We start from the raw sequence: 23,991 nt of genomic DNA, 5'->3' as shown, positions 1-23,991 counted from the left end.
ACTATCTGCGTGATGCTCAATTTCTGTGTCTTTATTCAATTTCTGCATCTTTATTCAATTTATATACTTTTTGTATTCTTTTTATGGGGATAAACTATTTGTAATGTGAATTTTAAGTTTATATAAAAGAACTGCTTCTAATGAGAGTTTTCTTTCCTCCAGGGGGCTCTTGGCAGCTCTGAAAGCCAGCGTCTCTTTCAAATCTCAGGACAATTTTTGCTGCATTTTATATACTACAATTATAATCGTTTAAATCTATTAATTACAAAAATGTGGTATCCGACAAATCACCTCAGCAACCATGAAACTACAAAATACCCGATTCTGTAATCACAAATGACTTTTTAATAAAAAACAAACTTATATAAAATAAAATTAAGCATGCATAGAAAAGGCCAATACTGCCACAAAATGGAGTGAAAACCTGCATGGTTAGGAGAATAAATAACAGAATTACACAGCCAGTACTTTTACACAAGCTTAAACTTAAAGGGATATTTCACCCGAAAATGAAAATTCTCTCATCATTTGCTCACCCTCATGCCATTCCAGATGTTACTGACTTTCTTCTGCTGAAAACAAATTAAGAATTTTAGAAGAATATTTCAGCTCGGTAGGTCCATACAATGCAAGTGATTGGTGCTCAAAAAAGCACATAAATGCTGCATAAAATAAATCCATAAGACTATACTGGTTTAATCTATGTCTTCTGAAGTGATCCAATCATTTTTTCAGTAAGAACAGACCGAAATATAACTCCTTTTTCATTGTACACCTTGCCGTTGCAGTCTCTAGGCACGATCATGATTTCAAGCAATTGCACTTCCTTGTGCTTGACGCATGCGCAGAACGCTATATTGCAATAGGAAGTGTAATAGAGCTTGAAATCATGATTGCCAAGGAGACTGCTGATGTCAAGATGTACAGTGAAAAGGATTTATATTTTGGTCTGTTCTCACCCAAAACCAATTGGATCACTTCTGAAGACATTGATTAAACCACTGGAGTCATATGGATTACTTTTATGCTGCCTTTGTGCTTTTGGTCACCATTCACTTGCATTGTGTGGACTTACAGATCTGAAATATTATACAAATCTTTGTGTTCAGCAGATGAAAGTCAGTCATACACATCTGGGATGGCATGAGAGTGAGTAAATAAGAACTGTAATTTTTGGGTGAACTAACTAGAATGCTCACTAGAGTCCTACAGTCACCATATTTTAACCATGATATTTGTGTTAAAACGATAGTAATAACACAGGAAAACCAAAACTATGGAAATAATAAAAAAAAAGAATCATTAAAAAATTAAACCTTGACTACTGCAGCTTTACTGAGTAAAACCATGGTTAAGTTGTGGTGCAAGTATGGTATTGAAATACATGGTTTCTACCAAAAAACACACCTTTATGAAAATTAACCATGGTTTCACTATAAGGAGGGCTCGGGGCAAAAGTACCATGAAAGTGACAAAAATGCACTCGAAATTCAAAACGCAGGGGCCAAAAATGCCCCTGTACTGAATTCTTGTTGTAACACCTGATATAGTTCTATTAATAGTTCTAGTTACTGGAATATTGAGTTGATGTTTGTTAAAATATGGTTACTGTAGTAAAACCATGGTTAATTTAGTGGTTACTGTGGTTTTCCAAAAAAAAAAAAAAAAAAAAAAAAAAAACGTTTACCATAGTTAAAATATGGTTACTGTAGTAAAACTGCAGTATTGCGAGAAAACAAATAAGGATCTCCATAATAGCCTGCTTTTTCAGCCAATCAGAAACACTCTCTGCCTAACAATTATTTTATGAATTCAGGTGTGCTGACAGCTGGTTTAATTAGAGCTCCCAACATTCATTTAATGGCATTAATCATGAAAGAAAAAATATGCTTGGTGCCATTTTTTTGTTTTTGAAGCTAGTGTAAGTGTGCAGTAACAGTTTCTGAAATCAATGAACTCAAGAAACTTCTAATTAATGTATAGTTCACCCAAAATGAAAATTCTGTCATTATTTACTCACTCTCATGTTGTTCCAACCCATATGCCTTACTTTCTTCTGCTGAACACAAAAGATGTTTGGCAGAATGTTAGGTACCAACAGCCTCAAGTCAACACTCACTTTCATTGAGTGGGAAAAAGTGCAGCATCAACATTTTCAAATTTCTCCAAGCTCAACAGAAGAAAGTCATACAGTTTCGGAATAACGTCAGGGCGTGTAAATTACCACTATTGAACAATTCCTTTAACAAATCTAATGTGCCAAAGAAGGAACAAATTAACACACACACAGACTGTTTTCACAACGTGACAAAACAAGATCACTTCAGTCGACATCTCAGTGTAGACACAGTGTTAAGAAACTTATTTCTACTGAAAGCCATTCAAAGGAGATAGGTGTGGGAGTAGTGATGCTTCCAACTGTTACAGTACTTTGAAAAGAAATCTTTCAATTGTTACTCTCTTATCCTTATTATTATCATTGGTCACTATCCAGTAAAATAGCAACTGTATGGATGTATTTTAACCAGAACTGATATAAAGCTATATGTGCTCAATAAGTGTATGGTTGTACAACAGTATTTGGCATCCGTCCCATTCAGTCACTGTCACTCTCTGAGCTGACGTAACAGCCTTCCTCTCCTGCCTGGGCCAAGAACAATTGCCCTGATGGAAAAGATGGACGACCATGTTATCATCATAGATATCAGCATTTAAATGCCGTTGATTACTGCAAAATAAAATTATTTCAAGTAGAAAAAGAAGTATTTAATGTAGTGCACTTACATGTGCGCACTGAACCGGAAGGTTTAAAAAGCAGAAATGTGCAGCTTGTGTTTTTGTTAAAGAGCGTAAAGTCATTCTTCAATCAAAAATGTGTTACAATTGTAAATATAAAAAATAATTCCAAATACTTTGTAAATATTTTCTAGAGAATAGTTTTTCCTCTGTCCCACTTTACTGCTTAAAAAAATCTGGGATTTGGTAAAAAGAGGGTTTTCAAAGGTTCCACTTCCCAGTAACAAGCATTTCTTCATTTTTGCTTTTGACTAAATTTGAAGGCATACTAAGCTTTTTTAAAGGTATAATGTTAGGTTATGTGTGTTTGGATAAAAATTAAAAGTGTCCCATTTTGTCCATATTCACCCTAGTATATCAAAAACTAAAACAAATTTTTATGAAAAAGTATTTTAGTTTAGTTTCAGTTTTCCCAATAATTTCAGTTGTTATTTTTATTTTAGTTAACGAAAATGTTTTTATTTAGTTTTAGTTTCAGTTCTTTAACTATAATAACACTGATTTCAACTTTATATTCAGAAATCGTGTCGGTCTTTCTAGACTCTCAAAACTACTTATATAATTGTAAATATCTGAATACTTTTTAATTAAATGAAAATATATTGCTTCTATGCTTATAATCAATAGTTTTATATATTTCCAAAGACTTTAAGTACACAGTCTTGTACCTTTGTCTTTTTGTCTGATTTTTAAAAATGTTTTTGCTTCAAATCAAAGTTTGTAATGTTTTGATCCACTTTGGAGCTGGTCTGTTTGGTTCTTGGCTTACAACTCTTATGAAGGATTCTATGAAATCCCTATGGAAGAAATGAAATTGCTGAATCAAGATGACTGAAAATATCTATTAAACCCAGAACATTCTTGTAAATATAACAGATACATATTCAGTGCTCACCATTTACTGTAGAAACTACAGCCTCATCAATGTACTCAAATTCATAGCTGACAAATGCACTCTGCAGAGAGAGAGAAAAAAAAGTGTATAATTTCTTCAGAAAAATAGTAACAAGACCAAACCAATCAACAGATGTAATTAGATGCCATGAATACATTATTGCACATTGTACAACAATTATAAAGGTAGCCTATTCAAAAACAATTGTTTATCATTTATCTGATTTCAACAATTATATGATAAAGCAAGTGTTTAGTGCTATATAATTTCAATATATATCGCAAAAAAAAATGAATTACCAACCATATCGTGGCATAACTCGATTTCAAAATTTGCAACATTGTTTTCCTTCCACGTGATCATAAATAAAGTGACCCTTCAAACATCAATGTCTCTATCGCTAGATTTGACCCCTAATGCACTTTTTCTACACTGTTTAAAGGGTTCACATAAGTGCTTGAAGTGCTTGAGATTAAAGCAGTTTGTTTCCTCCATGTATTGTGTGTCCTTTAAAGAGGCAGCGCACTCCACTTTCATTGAATAAAATTTCCTTTCTGTTCTTTACAGTCAGATAAAGTAAACGAAATATAAATTTAATCTCTCACAGCTTGGATGCGCTAAAGAAACAGAGATTCTCATTGATGATCGCTGGACCCTTAAAGTGACAGTAAACTTTTTAGTGTTTCTTATACAAATAAATGTAAACTCAATGTTATTACTTGTAAATTGTACACATTATTTCAAACAGTAATAGCTCATATCATTATTATATATACAATTTCATGATATAATTATTATGTAGAATTTTTGTACTTTTGCAAAGTTATATTTTTATTAAAATAATGATGACAAACAAATGATTAAAATATAAATATACACTTTCACATACTTTTTTCTGGACAGGTTTTGTTCAGTTCTATTGCTTGTTCTGCACCTGATCAGACTGAATGTACCCCACTATTTTTGAACGCTTATTTGTGGTCTTTTCTTATTGAGAAAGGTATATGAGCAACTCTTATTTCAACTTTGAGCATTTATATTGTGTATTAAAGAATTTTATTTTGATGAGAATTTATGGCATTTTGCTCAATTGGAGCAAATTTATTTGTATATGCGATTAACTGCGATTAATTTGATTAATTAATCGGCATAGTATGTAATTAATTTGATAAAACATTTTAATTGACTGGCAGCCCTAGTTCCCACACAAGTTACTGCAATATTAGGTTTCAACCACAGACTCCGATAGACAGCCCAAAAGTTCCTTAGTACAACTTTGATCAAAGTAATTGCAAATAATCACAACAATGGCTGAGAAAATCCTCCCAATAAGATAATTCAAAAACATTATTGTTTTTATTGGCATCGAGTAGGCATTGAATAGACATCCAAAAAGTGGTTACAAGTCAGTGCATCCTTTATTTCCATTCATTGAACATAAGCATACAGAGGTAGTTCACACTCTTGTGTTTCATCTGCAGTTTTTTTTAAATGTTGGTCTATGTACACACGAATAAGATGGATGTCAATGACCATTTCGTCTAGCTGTTTTCAGTGTCTTGTGCTATGAGCACCGCATTAAGATGCTGTTTTATGTTAATAGTAGTTTGTCTGAAAATCGTATCTCGAGACCCATGCATTTTGTGGCACTCCGTCTAGCTGTTTTTGAATGCAGGATGCATTCTCTTTCAACAGCTCCTTACTCATTCTGTGCTGTCTGCTCTCTATAAAAGTGGTCTGGCAAAGTGCATTGCTTGTAGTAGCAGCTACCGCTGGGTTGACTGTAGACTAAAAAATATTCCTTGCATTTAGATGGTACTTCAATTACAAGTATTACGAAATTTCTGTATGGGTAGGGGACATTATAAATTTTTTTTTTTTTTTTTTTTTTTTTAAATAATCATACTAAATTAACATAAAATTGACATCCCTACAGGTAATGGCATGTGTAAAAGTGTACCTTTTGTTTGAGGAGTGTTTTCCAGTCCCGTTTTTCTTTCTTTATCAGCTTCATCACAGGCTCATTACACTTCATTTTCCATGAACATTCCTTTGCAATGATGTCACTGAACAGCTCAAGCTTTGCATAGTAATGACGGTCATTCACATACCCACTGAAACATCATCAAAATGATCCCAAACCAAGAAACAACTTGATATACAATGAGGCATTTGGCATCATAGCTGTAACTATATCATGTATGTTAATACGGCTGGAAAGCTGTATTAACCAATGAGCATCCAGTACCAGAACTATCCATTTTATGATTATACTTTAATCTGACCTGTAAATGATTGTGTCAGAGAAGAATTCACACTTCTGCATCACTGGATTGATAAGCTTCACATAAACAGTGACAAACTCATTTCTCTGGAACCATTTGATCTGTGGATGAAAACTAAATGGGGAAAAAACAGAAAGAGTATAAACATTTATTAAACAATAATGAATAAGTATAATGTCTTAAACTGTACAGATAGTATTGCTGAATGCCAATACATTTAAAACTCACCTGGTAGGCTGGAATGAGAAAATGCCTGAATTTTTTAAATTTTTTGGTGTCTGTAATTTCTTGGCATTTAGAACGTCATCTCTGATTATAAACTCATCTATGTGGCCAAAAAGCAAGTGTTACATCAAGTATTAATGAATGAACTAGCTCAAACCTATGTCTTACATCTGGATGGACATGCCTGTTTCAGGGCTAGTAGGTCTGCTCTGGTTTGGAGATGACAATCCATTCAGATCAGAAGGGCTATAAAAGGCAAAAAACAATGACAAGGTGAGCCACAGAAATGCACTGAGCAAAGCTTCAGAAATATTTGAATAAACAGAAACCATAAACACAGAAAACTAAGCAAAAACAAAACTCAAAACTGGATTATTTTGTTTTGTTTTGCTTTCCCATGCAAAACTCACTGCTATGATGCCAGGCTGTTTCTATGCAGTAGCTAGGGTGTTCTGGGTAGTTTTGGATCAGTACAGCCCATGCTCTAGTCTCTATGATATTATAGTCTGTAGATAAGGCTCGGATCCCTACTTCAATGCTAAGTCTATGGGATTTCGTAAGTGTGATCAATTTAGAAAAGTAACGGTTCACTTCTCCTCAAACAAAAGACACATTTATTTGAGGTATCATTCATGTCTGTAGCACTAACATTAATTACATGCCGAAATTCAACATTAAGGTTTAGGGGTTTGTTCAACATTAGTACAAACATTTGTAATAGCGATGCTTGCTTAAAACAGTGTTGGCAAGTGAGGATACCACTGCCTTCTACCAACCTCATGCTATTCATGTTCTCTTCTGAAGAGTCTGAATCAGTGTTATTTACTGCTCCATTACACACTGCAGCAATGACGCTCTTGGAGGTCTCAGAGAGCTCAACTGCAGTGTGACTGCTGACAGTGTCTCTCATCCTGCTGGTAAGAGCACCTTCAGTCACCTCAACTCTTTGCTGCGAGCACACTGAAGAGCTCTCACTGCTGTCAAACAAAATGACAACAATGACTAAAATTATACAATGCCTGCCCCCCACCCCAAAAAAAAATCCCCATTTGGATTTAAATAACAGATACTTAAGAGCCTATGATTGGATCATTATTGCAGTGATTAATATGTTTCAGCTGGCAACAATTTTTTAATCATAACTGATGCAGTGTGTAACTTCTCACAGCTTAAACAACCATATCGAAAGACGTATCCCGTGGTCGTGGAAAAGATGTTACTGTGTTTCTGAAGAGGCAAATTATTGGTCTGCATCAAACAAAGAAAACAACTAAGGAGATTGCTGAAATCACTGGAATTGGGTTAAGAACTGTCCAACGCATTATTAAAACCTGGAAGGATAGTGGTGAACCATCAGCTTTGTGGAAGAAATGTGGTCGGAAAAAATCTTGAATGATCGTGATCGGAGATCACTAAAACGTTTGAAGTCACATCGTAAAAAATCGACAGAAGAACTCACGGCTATGTTTAATAGTGAAAGTAAGAGCATTTCCACATGCACAATGCGAAGAGAACTTACAGGATTGGGACTAAACAGCTGTGTGGCCACAAGAAAGCCACTTGTTGGTGAGGCTAATTGGAAAAAATGACTTCAATTTGCTAGGGAGCATAAAGATTGGACTGTGGAGCAATGGTAAAAGGTCATGTGGTCTATTGAGTCCAGATTTACCCTATTCCAAAGCGATGGGCGTGTCACGGTAAGAAGGGAAGCGCATGACGCTATGCACCCGTCATGCATAGTGCTCACTGTACAAGCCACTGGAGGCAATGTATAACGCCAAGATTCATCAGGCTCAAATTGTGAAAGAGTGGTTCCGGGAGCATGAGGAATCATTTTCACACATGAACTGGCCACCACCGAGTCCTGACCTTAACCCCATTGAAAGTCTTTGGGATGTGCTGGAGAATACTTTACGGAGGGGTTCGACTCTCCTGTCGTCAATACAAGATCTCGAACAAAAATGAATGCAACTTTGGATGGAAATAAATGTTGTGACATTGCATAAGGTTATCGAAACAATGGCACGACAAATGACCGCCATAATCAAAGCTAAAAGCGGTCCAATGAAATATTAGTGTATGCAACTTTTTTTTTGACCAGGCAGTGTATATATACAGGGTTGGGGAATAACGGAATGCATGTAATGGCGTTACATGTTTAAAATACAAAATATGAGTAACTGTATTTCACTACAGTTACAATTGAAATCGTTGGTAAACAGCATACAGTTACTTTCAAAAAGTATTTTGATTACTGAAGGTATAACTGCATTTTATTGTCATTTGTTTCATTGATATTTGGTCTTTAGTTGGAAAAAATTTATGCTTTTAAACTACACAATCTGAGGAGCGTTTCAACAGCAGGTAGATTAAAACACTTTCCTCATGATGACATTCAAACGAGCAGACAGAGGGCGCTCTCATACTGTTATGAAAATGTGGATCTGATGCCATTGAGGATCTATAGCAACAAAGGATGCTCTGATAGATGAAATATAAATCCAATAAATACACAATTACAAGGCTATATGGTTTGTAAATGTTTTATGCGGTCTGAGTATTTTTACAAGAATAAAGGATGCTTATGAGAAATACTAATCAATGTAGCCTGTAGCTTTCTATATGACACAACAAATAATAGATTTTCTGACTAATTCTATTAACAGAATCCACAAACGATTGGAAGATGATGTTATTGCCTAAACAAGGCACAAATTTCCAGGGCATTTTATGCACCCAACAAGTGTAATATTTCAGCAAAAACACATGCGTCCATTTAAATCATGTGGTAACCGTGGTATAAGCCGACTCTGATCGTTGAATTATTGAAAATGTATTCACATCCTGAGGTATTAAGGCCGAATCAGCAGGCTACCGACCCAGTGGGAATTATTATTATTTTATTTTTTTTCAGGGATGCAAACTCAATCACTGATCCACAGACATATTTTTCAGGTGTTATTTTTTAAAGAATAAGCTAAAAGCACCAACTTAAGCTATTTGAATGATTCAAGTATAGAAAATAATCTGCACAATTGTGCAGAATTAGCTGCAAAAATAAAGGGAAATTTGGTGTGGCTTGCTTGTTTTTACAAATTTGTTCAGTTTCATTAATTGATTAGTTTAGTGACCACTTCTGGAGATTCCACTAAGTGGCAACAAATGAGCATCTTATGTGCTATGAGTGAGTCAGTGAATAATTTTGAGATGTTCACGACCGAAATCTGCCACGAAACTTTATAGTATTTAAGCATTATAAGAACAAAGCAGATTTATCATTTCCGTACCTGCCGAGCATGACTTTTCATCCAAAAAGGAAACAATAACAGTCTAATAATTCTAATGAGTATCAATTACATCTTTACCTTCTCCTTTATTAAAATGTGCACGTCAAATCTACGGACTTAAGTAGAATGTTTAAACATTATAAGAACAAAGATCTACTGTATCATTTTCCTACAGTATTCAGAAAAGCAGGGCTCCAGACTAAAAAATGACTAAGGAGCCATTGGCTCCAAAACTGAAACATTTAGGAGTCAAATGGCTGTTTTAGTTGCCACATCACAGAATTGCTCAATTTAGATTGTTCAAAAACAAGATAGAAAGCCAAAGACAGCTGATATCTCATTAATTTGAGCGTTTATTATACAATATATACTATATAGTTGAGTGCACAAATTTGCATTCTCATAAGTTTTCACATCTCTTTCAGAATTTATATAAATATAAGAGATAAAAAAATCTTTTACATTTTATTTAGTACTGCCCTTCAGAATATACATAACAGGTATTTACATACAGGTGCATCTCAATAAATTAGAATGTCATGGAAAAGTTCATTTATTTCAGTAATTCAACTCAAATTGTGAAACTCGTGTATTAAATAAATTCAATGCACACAGACTGAAGTAGTTTAAGTCTTTAGTTCTTTTAATTGTGATGATTTTGGCTCACATTTAACAAAAACCCACCAATTCACTCTCTCAAAAAATTAGAATATGGTGACATGCCAATCAGCTAATCAACTCAAAACACCTGCAAAGGTTTCCTGAGCCTTCAAAATGGTCTCTCAGTTTGGTTCACTAGGCTACACAATTTGCTGATCTGACAGTTGTCCAGAAGACAATCATTGACACACTTCACAAGGAGGGTAAGCCACAAACATTCATTGCCAAAGAAGCTGGCTGTTCACAGAGTGCTGTATCCAAGCATGTTAACAGAAAGTTGAGTGGAAGGGAAAAGTGTGGAAGAAAAAGATGCACACCAACCGAGAGAACCGCAGCCTTATGAGGATTGTCAAGCAAAATCGATTCAAGAATTTGGGTGAACTTCACAAGGAATGGACTGAGGCTGGGGTCAAGGCATCAAGAGCCACCACACACAGACGTGTCAAGGAATTTGGCTACAGTTGTCGTATTCCTCTTGTTAAGCCACTCCTGAACCACAGACAACGTCAGAGGCGTCTTACCTGGGCTAAGGAGAAGAAGAACTGGACTGTTGCCCAGTGGTCCAAAGTCCTCTTTTCAGATGAGAGCAAGTTTTGTATTTCATTTGGAAACCAAGGTCCTAGAGTCTGGAGGAAGGGTGGAGAAGCTCATAACCCAAGCTGCTTGAAGTCCAGTGTTAAGTTTCCACAGTCTGTGATGATTTGGGGTGCAATGTCATCTGCTGGTGTTGGTCCATTGTGTTTTTTGAAAACCAAAGTCACTGCAGCCATTTACCAAGAAATTTTGGAGCACTTCATGCTTCCTTCTGCTGACCAGCTTTTTAAAGATGCTGATTTCATTTTCCAGCAGGATTTGGCACCTGCCCACACTGCCAAAAGCACCAAAAGTTGGTTAAATGACCATGGTGTTGGTGTGCTTGACTGGCCAGCAAACTCACCAGACCTGAACCCCATAGAGAATCTATGGGGTATTGTCAAGAGGAAAATGAGAAACAAGAGACCAAAAAATGCAGATGAGCTGAAGGCCACTGTCAAAGAAACCTGGGCTTCCATACCACCTCAGCAGTGCCACAAACTGATCACCTCCATGCCACGCCGAATTGAGGCAGTAATTAAAGCAAAAGGAGCCCCTACCAAGTATTGAGTACATATACAGTAAATGAACATACTTTCCAGAAGGCCAACAATTCACTAAAAATGTTTTTTTTATTGGTCTTATGATGTATTCTAATTTTCTGAGATAGTGAATTGGTGGGTTTTTGTTAAATGTGAGCCAAAATCATCACAATTAAAAGAACCAAAGACTTAAACTACTTCAGTCTGTGTGCATTGAATTTATTTAATACACGAGTTTCACAATTTGAGTTGAATTACTGAAATAAATGAACTTTTCCACGACATTCTAATTTATTGAGATGCACCTGTAAAGTATAATATGCATATAGTTGTGTGCTGCCTTCTTGAGCATCAGTGAATGTTTGCACCTTTTGTAATTGTGGTGTACAAGTCCCTCAACGGTCCCAAGTATCAAAAGCTGAGAAGTTTAAAGAGCTTTTAAAGAAATGTCCTCTCACTTTCAACTGCTTTTATTTTCAGCAAACTTAACATGTGTAAATATTTGTATATATGAACATAAAACGATTCAAAAACTAAGGCATAAACTGAACACGTTTCACAGACATGTGACTAACAGAAATGGAATAATGTGTCCCTGAACAAAGGGGGGGTCAAAATCAAAAGTAACAGTCAGTATCTGGTGTGGCCACCAGCTGCATTAAGTACTGCAGTGCATCTCCTCCTCATAGACTGCACCAAATTTGCCAGTTCTTGCTGTGACATGTTACCCCACTCTTCAAACAAGACACTTGCAAGTTCCTGGACATTTCTGGAGGGAATGGCCCTAGCCCTCACCCTCTGATCCAACAGGTCCCAGATGTGCTCAATGAGATTGAGATCTGGGCTCTTCGCTGGCCACGGCAGAACACTGACATTCCTGTCTTGCACAGAACGAGCAGTATGGCTGGTGGCATTGTCATGATGGAGGGTCGTGTCAGGATGAGCCTGCAGGAAGGGTACCACATGAGGGAGGAGGATGTCTTCCCTGTAACGCATGGCGTTGAGATTGCCTGCAGTTACAACAAGCTCATCCTGATGATGCTGTGACACACCGCCCCAGACCATGATGGACCCTCCACCTCCAAATCGATCCCGCTCCAGAGTACAGGTCTTGGTGTAACGCTCATTCCTTCGATGATAAACGCGAGTCTGATCATCACCCCTGGTGAGACTAAACCGCATCTCATCAGTGAAGAGCACTTTTTGCCAGTCCTGTCTGGCCCAGCGAAGGTAGGTTTGTGCCCATAGGCGACGTTGTTGCCGGTGATGTCTGGTAAGGACCTGCCTTACAACAGGCCTACAAGCCCCCAGTCCAGCCTCTCTCAGCCTACTGCGGACAGTCTGAGCACTGATGGAGGGATTGTGCGTTTCTGGTGTAACTCGAGCAGTTGTTGTTGCCATCCTGTACCTATCCCACAGGTGTGATATTCGGATGTACCGAACCTGTCAGGTGTTGTTACACGTTGTCTGCCACCGCGAGGACGATCAGCTGTCCTTCCCGTCTCCCTGTAGCGCTGTCTTAGGTGTCTCACAGTACAGACATTGCAATTTATTGCCCTGGCCACATCTGGAGTCCTCATGCCTCCATGCAGCATGCCTAAGGCGCATTCACGCAGATGAGCAGGGACCCTGGGCATAATTCTTTTGGTGTTTTTCAAAGTCAGTAGAAAGGTCTCTTTAGTGTCCTAAGTTTTTATAACGGTGACCTTAATTGCCTACGTCTGTAAGCTGGTAGTGTCTTAACGACCGTTCCACAGGTGCATGTTCATTAATTGTTAATGGTTCATTGAACAAGCATAGAAAACATTGTTTAAACCCTTTACAATAAAGATCTGTAAAGTTATTTGGATTTTTACAAAATTATCTTTAAAATATAGTGTCCTGAAAAAGGGACGTTTCTCTTTTGCTGAATTAAATAGCAGTTTAATTGCTTAGTGTAAAGCTGACAATTTACAAAAGGTTTATTTCTATTTATTCTGCTCCAAACTTACTTCTCTGTCTGCTCGAATGAATGTAACACATCATAAGAAAGTGTTTCACCGCTGTTCAAATGCACTTTGGATTGCATCATTTATACAGTTGTGTGCAAATGTTTGCATACCCTTGGAGAATTGGTAATATATGTACCATTTTTAAAGAAAACATGAGTGAGCAGGCAAAACACATTTCTTTTATTTCTGATGGGATTCATATTCAAATGTAGGTTATAACAGAATGGCACAATCATAAAACAAAACATGGCAACAATGAAAAAAATTAAATGACCCGTTCAGAAGTCTGCATACCCGTAGTTCTTAATACTGTGTTTTGCCCCCTTTAGCATCAATGACAGTATGCAGTCTTTTGTAATAGTTGTCTATGAGGCCCCAAATTCTTGCAAGTGGTATACCTGCCCATTCGTCTTTGCAAAATGCCTCCAGGTCATGCAAAGTATTTGGTCGTCTTGCATGAACCGCACATTTGAGATCTCTCCAGAGTGGCTCGATGATATTAAGGTCAGGTGACTGTGATGGCCACTCCAGAACCTTCAACTTTTTCTGCTGTAACCACTGGAGGGTCAACTTGGCCTTGTGCTTAGGGTCATTGTCGTGCTGGAAAGTCCAAGAGCGTCCCACGTGCAGCTTTCGTGCAGAAGAATGCAAATTGTCTGCCAGTATTTTCTGATAACATGCTGCATTCATCCTGCCATCAATTTTCACAAGATTCCCTGTGCCTTTAGAGCTCACACATCCCCAAAACATCAGTGAGCCACCACCATGCTTCACAGTTGGGATGGTATTCTTTTCACTATAGGCCTTGTTGACCCCTCTCCAAACATAGAGCTTATGGTTGTGACCATAAAACTCTATTTTGGTCTCGTCACTCTAAATTACAGTGTGCCAGAAGCTGTGAGGCGTGTCAAGGTGTTGTCGGGCATATAGTAACCGGGCTTTTTTGTGGCATTGGCGCAGTAAAGGCTTCTTTCTGGCAACTCAACAATGCAGCTCATTTTTGTTCAAGTATCATCATATTGTGCTCTTTGAAACAACCACACCGTCTTTTTCCAGAGCAGCCTGTATTTCTCCTGCGGTTACTTGTGGGTTTTTCTTTGTATCCCAAACAATTCTTCTGGCAGTTGTGTCTGAAATCTTTCTTGGTCTACCTGACCTTGGCTTGGTATCAAGAGATCTTGTGGTGGAATTTTGGCCCACTCTTCTTTGCAGAACTACTTTAGTTCAGCCACATTGGAGGGTTTGAGCATGAACTGCCCGTTTAAGGTCCTGCCACAGCATCTCAATCGGGTTCAAGTCAGGACTTTGACTAGGCCACTCCAAAACTTTCATTTTGCTTCTTTTAAGCCATTCAGTGGTGGACTTACTCCTATGCTTTGGATCATTGTCTTGCTGCATAATCCAGTTGAGCTTGAGCTTCAACTCATGGACTGATGACCCGGACGTTCTCCTTTAGGATTTTCTGGTAGAGAGCAGAATTTTGTTTCCCTCAAATATTGCAAGTCGCCCTGGCCCTGAAGCAGCAAAGAGCTGCCACACCATCACACTACCACCACCATGCTTGACCGTAGGTATGATGTTCTTTTTGTGGAATTCTGTGCTTTATTTACGCCAGATGTAACGGGACCCCTGTCTTCTAAATGGTTCCACTTTCGACTCATCAGTCCACAGAACATTCCCCCAAAAGGTTCGAGGATCATCAAGGTGTGTTTTGGCAAAATTCAGACGAGAACTAATGTTTTCGCCTCGCCACTCTTCCATGGATGCCATTTTTGGCCAGTGTCTTTCTGATATAGGAGTCATGAACAGTGACCTTTATTGATGCGAGAGAGGCCTGTAGTTCCTTGGATGCTGTCTTTGGCTTTTTTGTGTCTTCCTGGAGGAGTTGTCACTGTACTCTTGGAGGAATTTTGGAAGGTTGGCCACTTCTGGGAAGGTTCGCTACTTTGCAATGTTTGCTCCATTTGGAGATAATGGCTCCCACTGTGGTTATTTGGAGTTCCAGAACCTCTGAAATAGCTTTGCAACCCTACCCAGACTGATGTATTTCAATCACCTTTTTCCTAAACCTTTCTGGAATTTCTTTCAACCATTGCATTGAGTGCTCCTGAGTGAGAACATTTAGCCAACTTCATGCTGCTGAAAAAGTCCTATTTAGGTGTTAATTTGATTGAACAGGGCTGGCAGTAATCAGGCCTGGGTGTGTTTAGTCCAGCTGAACCCCATTATGAACGCAGTTTCTTAGATTTAGGGATTTATCAACTAAGGGGGCAAATAGTTTTTCACACAGGCCCAGTTGGTATTGGATAACCTTTTTGCTATAAATAACATTATCGTTTGTAAACTGTATTTTGTGTTTACTCTGATTGCCTTTGTTTTATGTTAGATTTAGTTTGAATTTTTGAAACTATTTAGTAGTATAAGACATACACAAAAACAGAAGAATGGATCAGGATGGGGGCAAATACTTTTTCACAGCAATGTATAACATGGAAGTGCCTCAGAATAACACATTCTGGATCAGAGATTTGTTTCTATAGAAGGGAGCTGGGATCAGCATTTCTGCATTATTTTATGTCACTTTCACAACAGAAAATATACTATTATATTTTTTTTAAACAAAATTTAAATGTTCTTTTCCTTTGGAATGTATGTTGAAATAGGACATGGGCCGAGACTGGAACAACATACTACCATACTACTCTTACTAATTTTAGCCATAGACAGATATGGCAGTAGTAGTAAGAGCAGTATGGGTAGTATGCGATTCCGAACTCAGCAATAGACATTCATCCCTGAAGCAAAGGCATTAATACATAAGACTGCGAATGCTTTAACAGCAGTGATTATGGTCACCTGTTTCCTGTTAGGAGCTGATCCAGTATGCTGGAGTTCTCCTCTCCCTGGAAAACACTCTTCAGCAGTTCCAAGTGTTGAGGGTTATTCACACCAAACCCAAAGTTCAAGATCTCAGTGTGGACATTATACTCATTAATGTAGGTCTTTAAACCTGGAACACGTGTCATACGCACCTGTTTTAACAGAGTAAGCAGAAAAACAAATGTCAGAACGTGTTTTCAGAGGCTAAACGATGTGGTGGTAAAAGCATTACTCTTATGATCAAGTCTGTTCAAACAAATGTCCATCTTATACTGCATTCTTACGTTTGGTGCAAACCCATGTTTGATTGATGATAAACTTCGGCTCATTTGATTAATGTGAAAGTTTAGCAGACCAGAAAACGAAAGTCACTTTGGATGGAAATGGCCAGCAACTATGTCAACATTCAAAATGTCAAAAGAACTCAAGTATACCATGGGATCAACCCAGACAGCATTGCCAACACACATCACCACTCTGGCCTGATGCAGCTTCCCTTTGATCTTCAGACTAATGGCTCTGGTCACCTGAAAACAGACACACATTTCAGCTCTAATAATGGCTTATGCAAATAAAGCAGTAAATAGTTTCAGCAGTACTGGGACATCAAGATCTTCGACTAATAACATAACCAATGTTGCCATCTACTTTCAATGAAAAGTAGCTAAAGCCTGCTCAAAAAGTCGCTAAATAATGTAATTCGTTAATTAGCATATCCATGATGTCATCACGTTGTATTTGCATTCTGCCTAGTGTCAGCCCTTTACATCTGTTTTCTTCTCTCCTACTCTCTGTGCTCACATACTGTATTATAAAACAGCCAAATTCCCAATAAAGCTGTTCTCATGTACATATTTGTTCCGTTTCTGTTGTCAGACAATGTAACGAGTATGAAATAGTGACTAAAACACCACCCATTAAGACTACATGTTAACCAGTAATCACAAGCAATTTCCAAGCTGCTGCTCTGCACCGCTAAAATCCTGATTTTATAACATCAGTTAAAGACAACGGCTATGCTGTGATTTTGGCTATATTTACATGTAAAATGATCACTCAGAGAGAAAGTTAAAAGTGACAGAATGTCTTATTTTTTCTCTCACACAGTGCACAGCCTCCGTCTGGGTAACAGTGAGTGATTAGATAAGAAAAATAATGGTCAAATTAAATTGTTTAAATTAAAACAGAGGAGCAGCAAATAATACAGATTAGTGATTGGACCTTGGCAACTCTGTTTGCACATGCGCAGCTCATTCACGTCTGTGTCAGCTGCCGTGCGGTCAACTGAATGCGCTGCTCCTCTCTAGCACTCACTGAAAAGAGTAGACGCAGAGAGAGGTGTGCCTGCGGTGGGAAAGCAAGACCTCACGCTCGCACGGCAGTACTGACGACTCTTCTACGGAAAGTAGCTAAGGTTTGTCCAAAAAGTCGCTAGATTTGTCGCTAGGTGCTTTTAAGAAAAGTTGTCGCTAAAGGGGTCTGAAAAGTCGCTAAATCTAGCGACAAAGTCGCTAAGTTGGCAACACTGAACATAACGTCTGGTATACATTGCAGTTTCATCTGGCCATGAACTGTCCAATTATACAGGAAAAGACCTTTTCAGTTGGTAAAGTTTGTTTTGTTTAATATGTGCTATTTAGGGGCAGGTAAATCTGAAATCAATTATACAACAATAGACTGGTATGAAAAAAAAAAACAATTTAAATGGTAATCTGGTGAATATACACTGTTGAGCCAAAACATTATGACCACTCACAGGTGAAGCGAATATCAATAATCATCTCCTAACAAGGCCATATGTCAAGTTCTGTGTAGATTAGATGGTAAACAAACAATCAGTTCTTGTAGTTAACATGTTGAATGTAGGAGAAATGGGCAGGAGTAAAGACCTGAGCGACTTTGACAAGGGCCAAATTGTTAAGGCCAGATGACTGGGTCAGAGCAACTCTAAAATGGCAAGCCTTGTCAGGTGCTCCCGTTCAGCAGTTGCGAGTACTTACCGAAAGTGGTCCGAGGAGAGACAAACCACAAACCGGCGACAGGGTGTTGGATGCCCAAGGCTCATCGATGCGCGAGGGCAATGGAGGCTATCCCGTCTGGTCTGAAACTACAGAGTGCCCATGTTGACCCTTGTCCATCACCGAAAGCGCTTACAATAGGCACGTGAACATCGGAACTTGACCTTGGAGCAGCTGAAGAAGGTTGCCTGGTCCGATTTGTCCAGTTTTCTTTTACATCACGTGGACGGCCATGTGTGTGTGTGCCATTTCCCTGGGGAAGTGTTAGCATCAGGATGCATTGTGGAAAGATGACAAGCAGTTGGAGGAATTGTGATGCTCTGGGCAATGTTCTGCTGGGAAACTCTGGGTCCGGCCATTCATGTGGACGTCAATTTGACACGTGCCACCTACCCAAACATTGTTGCAGACCACGTACACCCCTTCATGGCAATAGTATTCCCTGATTGCAGTGGTCTCTTTCAGCAGGATAATGTGCCAATATAATTAGACGTCAAATGATTGGACGAACGTTTTCTACACGACACCAGCTTGACGACGCCTTCTGATTGGATAGTTATCTTATGCGGTTAAGAATGAAAACAGTTGGAAGAAGATGCAGGGGAAAGATGGACAAAAAAGGGAAATCTCTTTGTTGGTAATTTCATAACTGATAGCTCCATACAGAAAAATGTAGCCACCTTCAGAATAAGTCATTAGGGTCACTCTATAACTTCTGATGCTTTGCCGTTGTGACAGTAGAAAAATTTTGTATTTTTCTTTTTATTAATGGTAAATGTCTGATAAATGCACTGAAAAGAAAATAATTAGTTATATGTTACATCACTTTGTCCTGAACAATTATGAGTGAGACTACATGTGTGGAATTATGTTTTTTTTTTTTTTTTTACTGAAAAAAAAAAAAAAAAAGATAATAATAATAATAATAATAATAATAATAATAATAATGATATAAGGGATGTTTCTTTTTTTTGCTGAGTTGCACCTGTGGAACGGTCGTTAAGACACTAACAGCTTACAGACGGTAGGCAATTAAGGTCACAGTTATAAAAACTTAGGACACTAAAGAGACCTTTCTACTGACTCTGACAAACACCAAAAGAAAGATGCCCAGGGTCCCTGCTCATCTGCGTGAAAGTGCCTTAAGCATGCTGCATGGAAGCATGAGGACTGCAGATGTGGCCAGGGCAATAAATTGCAATGTCCGTACTGTGAGACGCCTAAGACAGCACTACAGGGAGACAAGAAGGACAGCTGATCGTCCTCGCAGTGTCAGACCACGTGTAACAACACCTGCACAGGATCGGTACATCCGAATATAACACCTGCGGGACAGGAACAGGATGACAACAACAACTGCCTGAGTTACACCAGGAACGCACAATCCCTCCATCAGTGCTCAGACTGTCCGCAATAGGCTGAGAGAGGCTGGACTGAGGGCTTGTAGGCCTGTTGTAAGGCAGGTCCTTACCAGACATCACCGGAAACAACGTCGCCTATGGGCACAAACCCACCTCCGCTGGGCCAGACAGGACTGGCAAAAAGTGCTCTTCAATGACAAGTCGCAGTTTAGTCTCACCAGGGGTGATGGTAGGACTCGTGTTTATCATCAAAGGAATGAGCGTTACACCGAGGCCTGTACTCTGGAGCGGGATCGATTTGGAGGTGGAGGGTCCATCATGGTCTGGGGCGGTGTGTCACAGCATCATCAGAATGAGCTTGTTGTCATTGCAGGCAATCTCAATGCTGTGCGTTACAGGGAAGACATCCTCCTCGCTCATGTGGTACCCTTCCTGCAGGCTCATCCTGACATGACTCTCCAGCATGACAATGCCACCAGCCATACTGCTCGTTCTGTGCATGATTTCCTGCATGACAGGAATGTCAGTGTTCTGCCATGGCCAGCAAAGAGCCCAGATCTCAATCTCATTGAGCACATCTGGGACCTGTTGGATCGGAGGGTGAGGGCTAGGGCCATTACCCCCAGAAATGTCCGGGAAGTTGCAAGTGCCTTGGTGGAAGAGTGGGGTAACGTCTCACAGCAAGAACTGGCAAATCTGGTGCAGTCCATGAGGAGATGCACTGCAGTACGTAATGCAGCTGGTGGCCACACCAGATACTGACTGTTACTTTTGATTCTGCACCCCCCTCCCCCCACACCCCCAAATTCAAGTTGTTGAATCTTTTTACGTTCATACAAATATTGACACATTAAGTTTGCTGAAAATAAAAGCAGTTGAAAGTGAGAGGATGTTTCTTTTTTTGCGGAGTTATTTATATATATATATATACACACACACACACACACACACACACACACACACACACACAATATGTGTACACAATAAAGTTTGTGGACACCCCGTTCTAATTAGGTTACTCCATTAATCCAGTAAAGAAAAATCTTAATGTTTCTTTATGTAATGGCTTGGGCTTTGTGTGCTTCCAAATTTGTGGCAACTATTTGGGGATAGCCCTTTTCTGTTCCAGCATGACAATGCCCCTGTGAACAAAGTGAGGTCCATAAAGAAATGGTTTACCGTGTCTGGCGTGGAAGAAATTGACTGGCCTGCACAAAGCCCAGACCTGAACCCCACTGATCACTTTTGGGGTGAACTGGAACAGCAACTGTAAGTCAGGCCCCATCGACCAACATCAGTTCCTGACCTCACTGATGGCCTTGTATCTGAATGAGAGCAAATCCCTGCAGCCATGTTACTACATACAGTATAGTGGAAAGCCTTCCCAAAAGAGTGAAAGCTGTTATTACAGCAAAGGGGGAAATTGATGCCTAAGGTTTTGAAATCAAATGTTCATCAAGCACATATGGTGTCCACAAACTTTTGGCCATATAGTGTATATATACATTTTAAGTCAGAAGTTTACATACACCTTAGTCATATACATTTAAACTCAGTTCCTGACATTTAATCGTGGAAAACATTCCCTGTCTTAGGTCAGTTAGGATCACTTCTTTATTTTAAGAATGTGAAAAGTCAGAATAACAGTTGAGTAGATTTATTTCAGCTTTTATTTCATTCATCACATTCCCAGTAGGTCAGAAATTTAATACAATTTGTTAGTATTTGGTAGCACTGCCTTTAAATTGTTTAACTTGGGTCAAACGTTTTGGGTAGCCTTCCACAAGCTTCCACAAGCTTCTCACAATATGTTCCTGGAATTTTGGCCCATTCCTCCAGACAGAACTGGTGTAACTGAGTCAGGTTTGTAGGCCTCCTTGCTCGCACATGCTTTTTCAGTTCTGCCCAGAAATATTCCATCAGATTTAGGTCACGGCTTTGTGATGGCCACTCCAATACCTTGACTTTGTTGTCCTTAAGCTGTTTTGTCAGAACTTTGGAGGTATGCTTGGGGTCATTGTCCATTTGGAAGACCCATTTGCGACTGCACTTTAACCTCCTGGCTGATGTCTCGAGATGTTGCTTCAAAATATCCACATAATTTTCCTTCCTCATGATGTCATCTATTTTGTTAAGTGCACCAGTCCCTCCTGCAGCACAGCACCCCCACAACATGATGCTGCCGCCCCCATGCTTCACAGTTGGGATGGTGCTCTTCGGCTTGCAAGCCTCACCCTTTTTCCTCCAAACATAACGATGGTCATTATGGCCAAAAATTTCCATTTTTGTTTCATTAGACCAGAGGAAAGTTCTCCAAAAATCAAGATCTTTGTCCCCATGTGCACTTCAAACTGTAGTCTGGCTTTTTTATGGCGGTTTTGGAGCATTGGCTTCCTCCTTGCCGAGGAGCCTTTCAGGTTATGTCGATACAGGACTCGTTTTACTGTGGATATAGATACATGTCCACCTGATTCCTCCAGCATCTTCACAAGGTCCTTTGCTGTTATTCTGGGATTGATTTCCACTTTTCGTACCAAACTACGTTCATCTCTATGCGACAGAAAGCATCTCCTTCCTGAGCGGTATGATGGCGGCGTGGTCCATGGTGTTTATACTTGCGTACTATTGTATGTACAGATGAATGTGGAACCTTCAGGCATTTAGAAATTGCTCCCAAGGATGAACAAGACTTGTGAAGGTCCACGATTTGTTTTTTGAGGTCTTGGCTGATTTCATTTGATTTTCCCATGATGTCAAGCAAAGAGGCATGGAGTTTGAAGGTAGGCCTTAAAATACATCCACAGGTACACCTCCAATTCAGTACACCTCCTATCAGAAGCTAACTGGCTAATTGTCTATAGGCTTGACATAATTTTCTGGAATTTTCCAAGCAGCTTAAAGGCACAGTTAACCAAGTACATGTAAACTTCTGACCCACTGGAATTGTGATATAGTCAATTAAAAGTGCAACAATCTGTCTGTAAACAACTGTTAGAAAATTACTCGTGTCGTGCACAAAGTACATGTCCTAAACTTGCCAAAATTATAGTTTTCTAATATTAAATCTGTGGAGTGGTTAAAAAATGAGTTTTAATGAAGTGTAAGTAAACTTCTGACTTCAACTGTGTGTGTGTGTGTGTGTGTTATGTGTGTATATATATATATATATATATATATATATATATATATATATATATATATATATATATATATATATATACACACACACACACACACACACACACACACACACACACACACACACACTATATTGCCAAAAGTATTCGCTCACCCATCCAAATAATTGAATTCAGGTGTTCCAATCACTTCCATGGCCACAGGTGTATAAAATGAAGCACCTAGGCATGCAGACTGCTTCTACAAACATTTGTGAAAGAATGGGCTGCTCTCAGGAGCTCAGTGAATTCCAGCGTGGTACTGTGATAGGATGCCACCTGTGCAACAAGTCCAGTCGTGAAATTTCCTCGCTACTAAATATTCCACAGTCAACTGTCAGTGGTATTATAACAAAGTGGAAGCGATTGGGAATGACAGCAACTCAGCCACGAAGTGGTAGGCCACATAAAATGACAGAGCGGGGTCAGCGGATGCCGAGGCGCATAGTGCGCAGAGGTCGTCAACTTTCTGCAGAGTCAATTGCTACAGACCTCCAAAGTTCATGTGGCCTTCAGATTAGCTCAAGAACAGTGCATAGAGAGCTTCATGGAATGGGTTTCCATGGCCGAGCAGCTGCATCCAAGCCATACTTCAAGTGCAATGCAAAGCGTCGGATGCAGTGGTGTAAAGCACGCCGCCACTGGACTCTAGAGCAGTGGAGATGCGTTCTCTGGAGTGACGAATCACGCTTCTCCATCTGGCAATCTGATGGACGAGTCTGGGTTTGGCGGTTGCCAGGAGAACGGTACTTGTCTGACTGCATTGTGCCAACTGTGAAGTTTGGTGGAGGGGGGATTGTGGTGTGGGGTTGTTTTTCAGGAGCTGGGCTTGGCCCCTTAGTTCCAGTGAAAGGAACTCTGAATGCTTCAGCATACCAAGAGATTTTGGACAATTCCATGCTCCCAACTTTGTGGGAACAGTTTGGGGATGGCCCCTTCCTGTTCCAACATGACTGCGCACCAGTGCACAAAGCAAGGTCCATAAAGACATGGATGAGCGAGTTTGGTGTGGAAGAACTTGACTGGCCTGCACAGAGTCCTGACCTCAACCCGACAGAGCACCTTTGGGATGAATTAGAGTGAAGACTGCGAGCCAGGCCTTCTCGTCCAACATCAGTGTCTGACCTCACAAATGCGCTTCTGGAAGAATGGTCAAAAATTCCCATAAACACACTCCTAAACCTTGTGGAAAGCCTTCCCAGAAGAGCTGAAGCTGTTATAGCTGCAAAGGGTGGGCCGACGTCATATTAAACCCTATGGATTAAGAATGGGATGTGTCTATGCGTCTAAAGGCAGATGAGC

At 39.4% G+C, this 23,991-nt stretch overlaps 1 protein-coding gene across 1 annotated transcript in view; it reads right to left on the bottom strand.

Moving 5' to 3' along the window:
- Positions 1-1,657: 1,657 nt before the first annotated feature.
- Positions 1,658-23,991, bottom strand: part of tdrd12 (tudor domain containing 12) — a 64,866-nt gene continuing 42,532 nt past the window's right edge. Inside the window, exons 26-34 of the mRNA XM_051689337.1 lie at positions 16,569-16,661; positions 16,111-16,286; positions 6,978-7,178; positions 6,386-6,447; positions 6,205-6,301; positions 5,977-6,090; positions 5,652-5,805; positions 3,692-3,752; positions 1,658-2,664 (exon numbers count right to left, since the gene is read on the bottom strand). Coding sequence (XP_051545297.1) covers positions 2,597-2,664; positions 3,692-3,752; positions 5,652-5,805; positions 5,977-6,090; positions 6,205-6,301; positions 6,386-6,447; positions 6,978-7,178; positions 16,111-16,286; positions 16,569-16,661 — 1,026 coding nt within the window. The 3' untranslated portion in view covers positions 1,658-2,596. The remainder of the gene's footprint in view (positions 2,665-3,691; positions 3,753-5,651; positions 5,806-5,976; positions 6,091-6,204; positions 6,302-6,385; positions 6,448-6,977; positions 7,179-16,110; positions 16,287-16,568; positions 16,662-23,991) is intronic.

The sequence above is a fragment of the Myxocyprinus asiaticus genome, chromosome 46, assembly GCF_019703515.2.
Source record: "Myxocyprinus asiaticus isolate MX2 ecotype Aquarium Trade chromosome 46, UBuf_Myxa_2, whole genome shotgun sequence".
Lineage (NCBI taxonomy): Eukaryota > Metazoa > Chordata > Actinopteri > Cypriniformes > Catostomidae > Myxocyprinus > Myxocyprinus asiaticus.
This window is presented reverse-complemented; position numbering and strand designations above follow the sequence as displayed.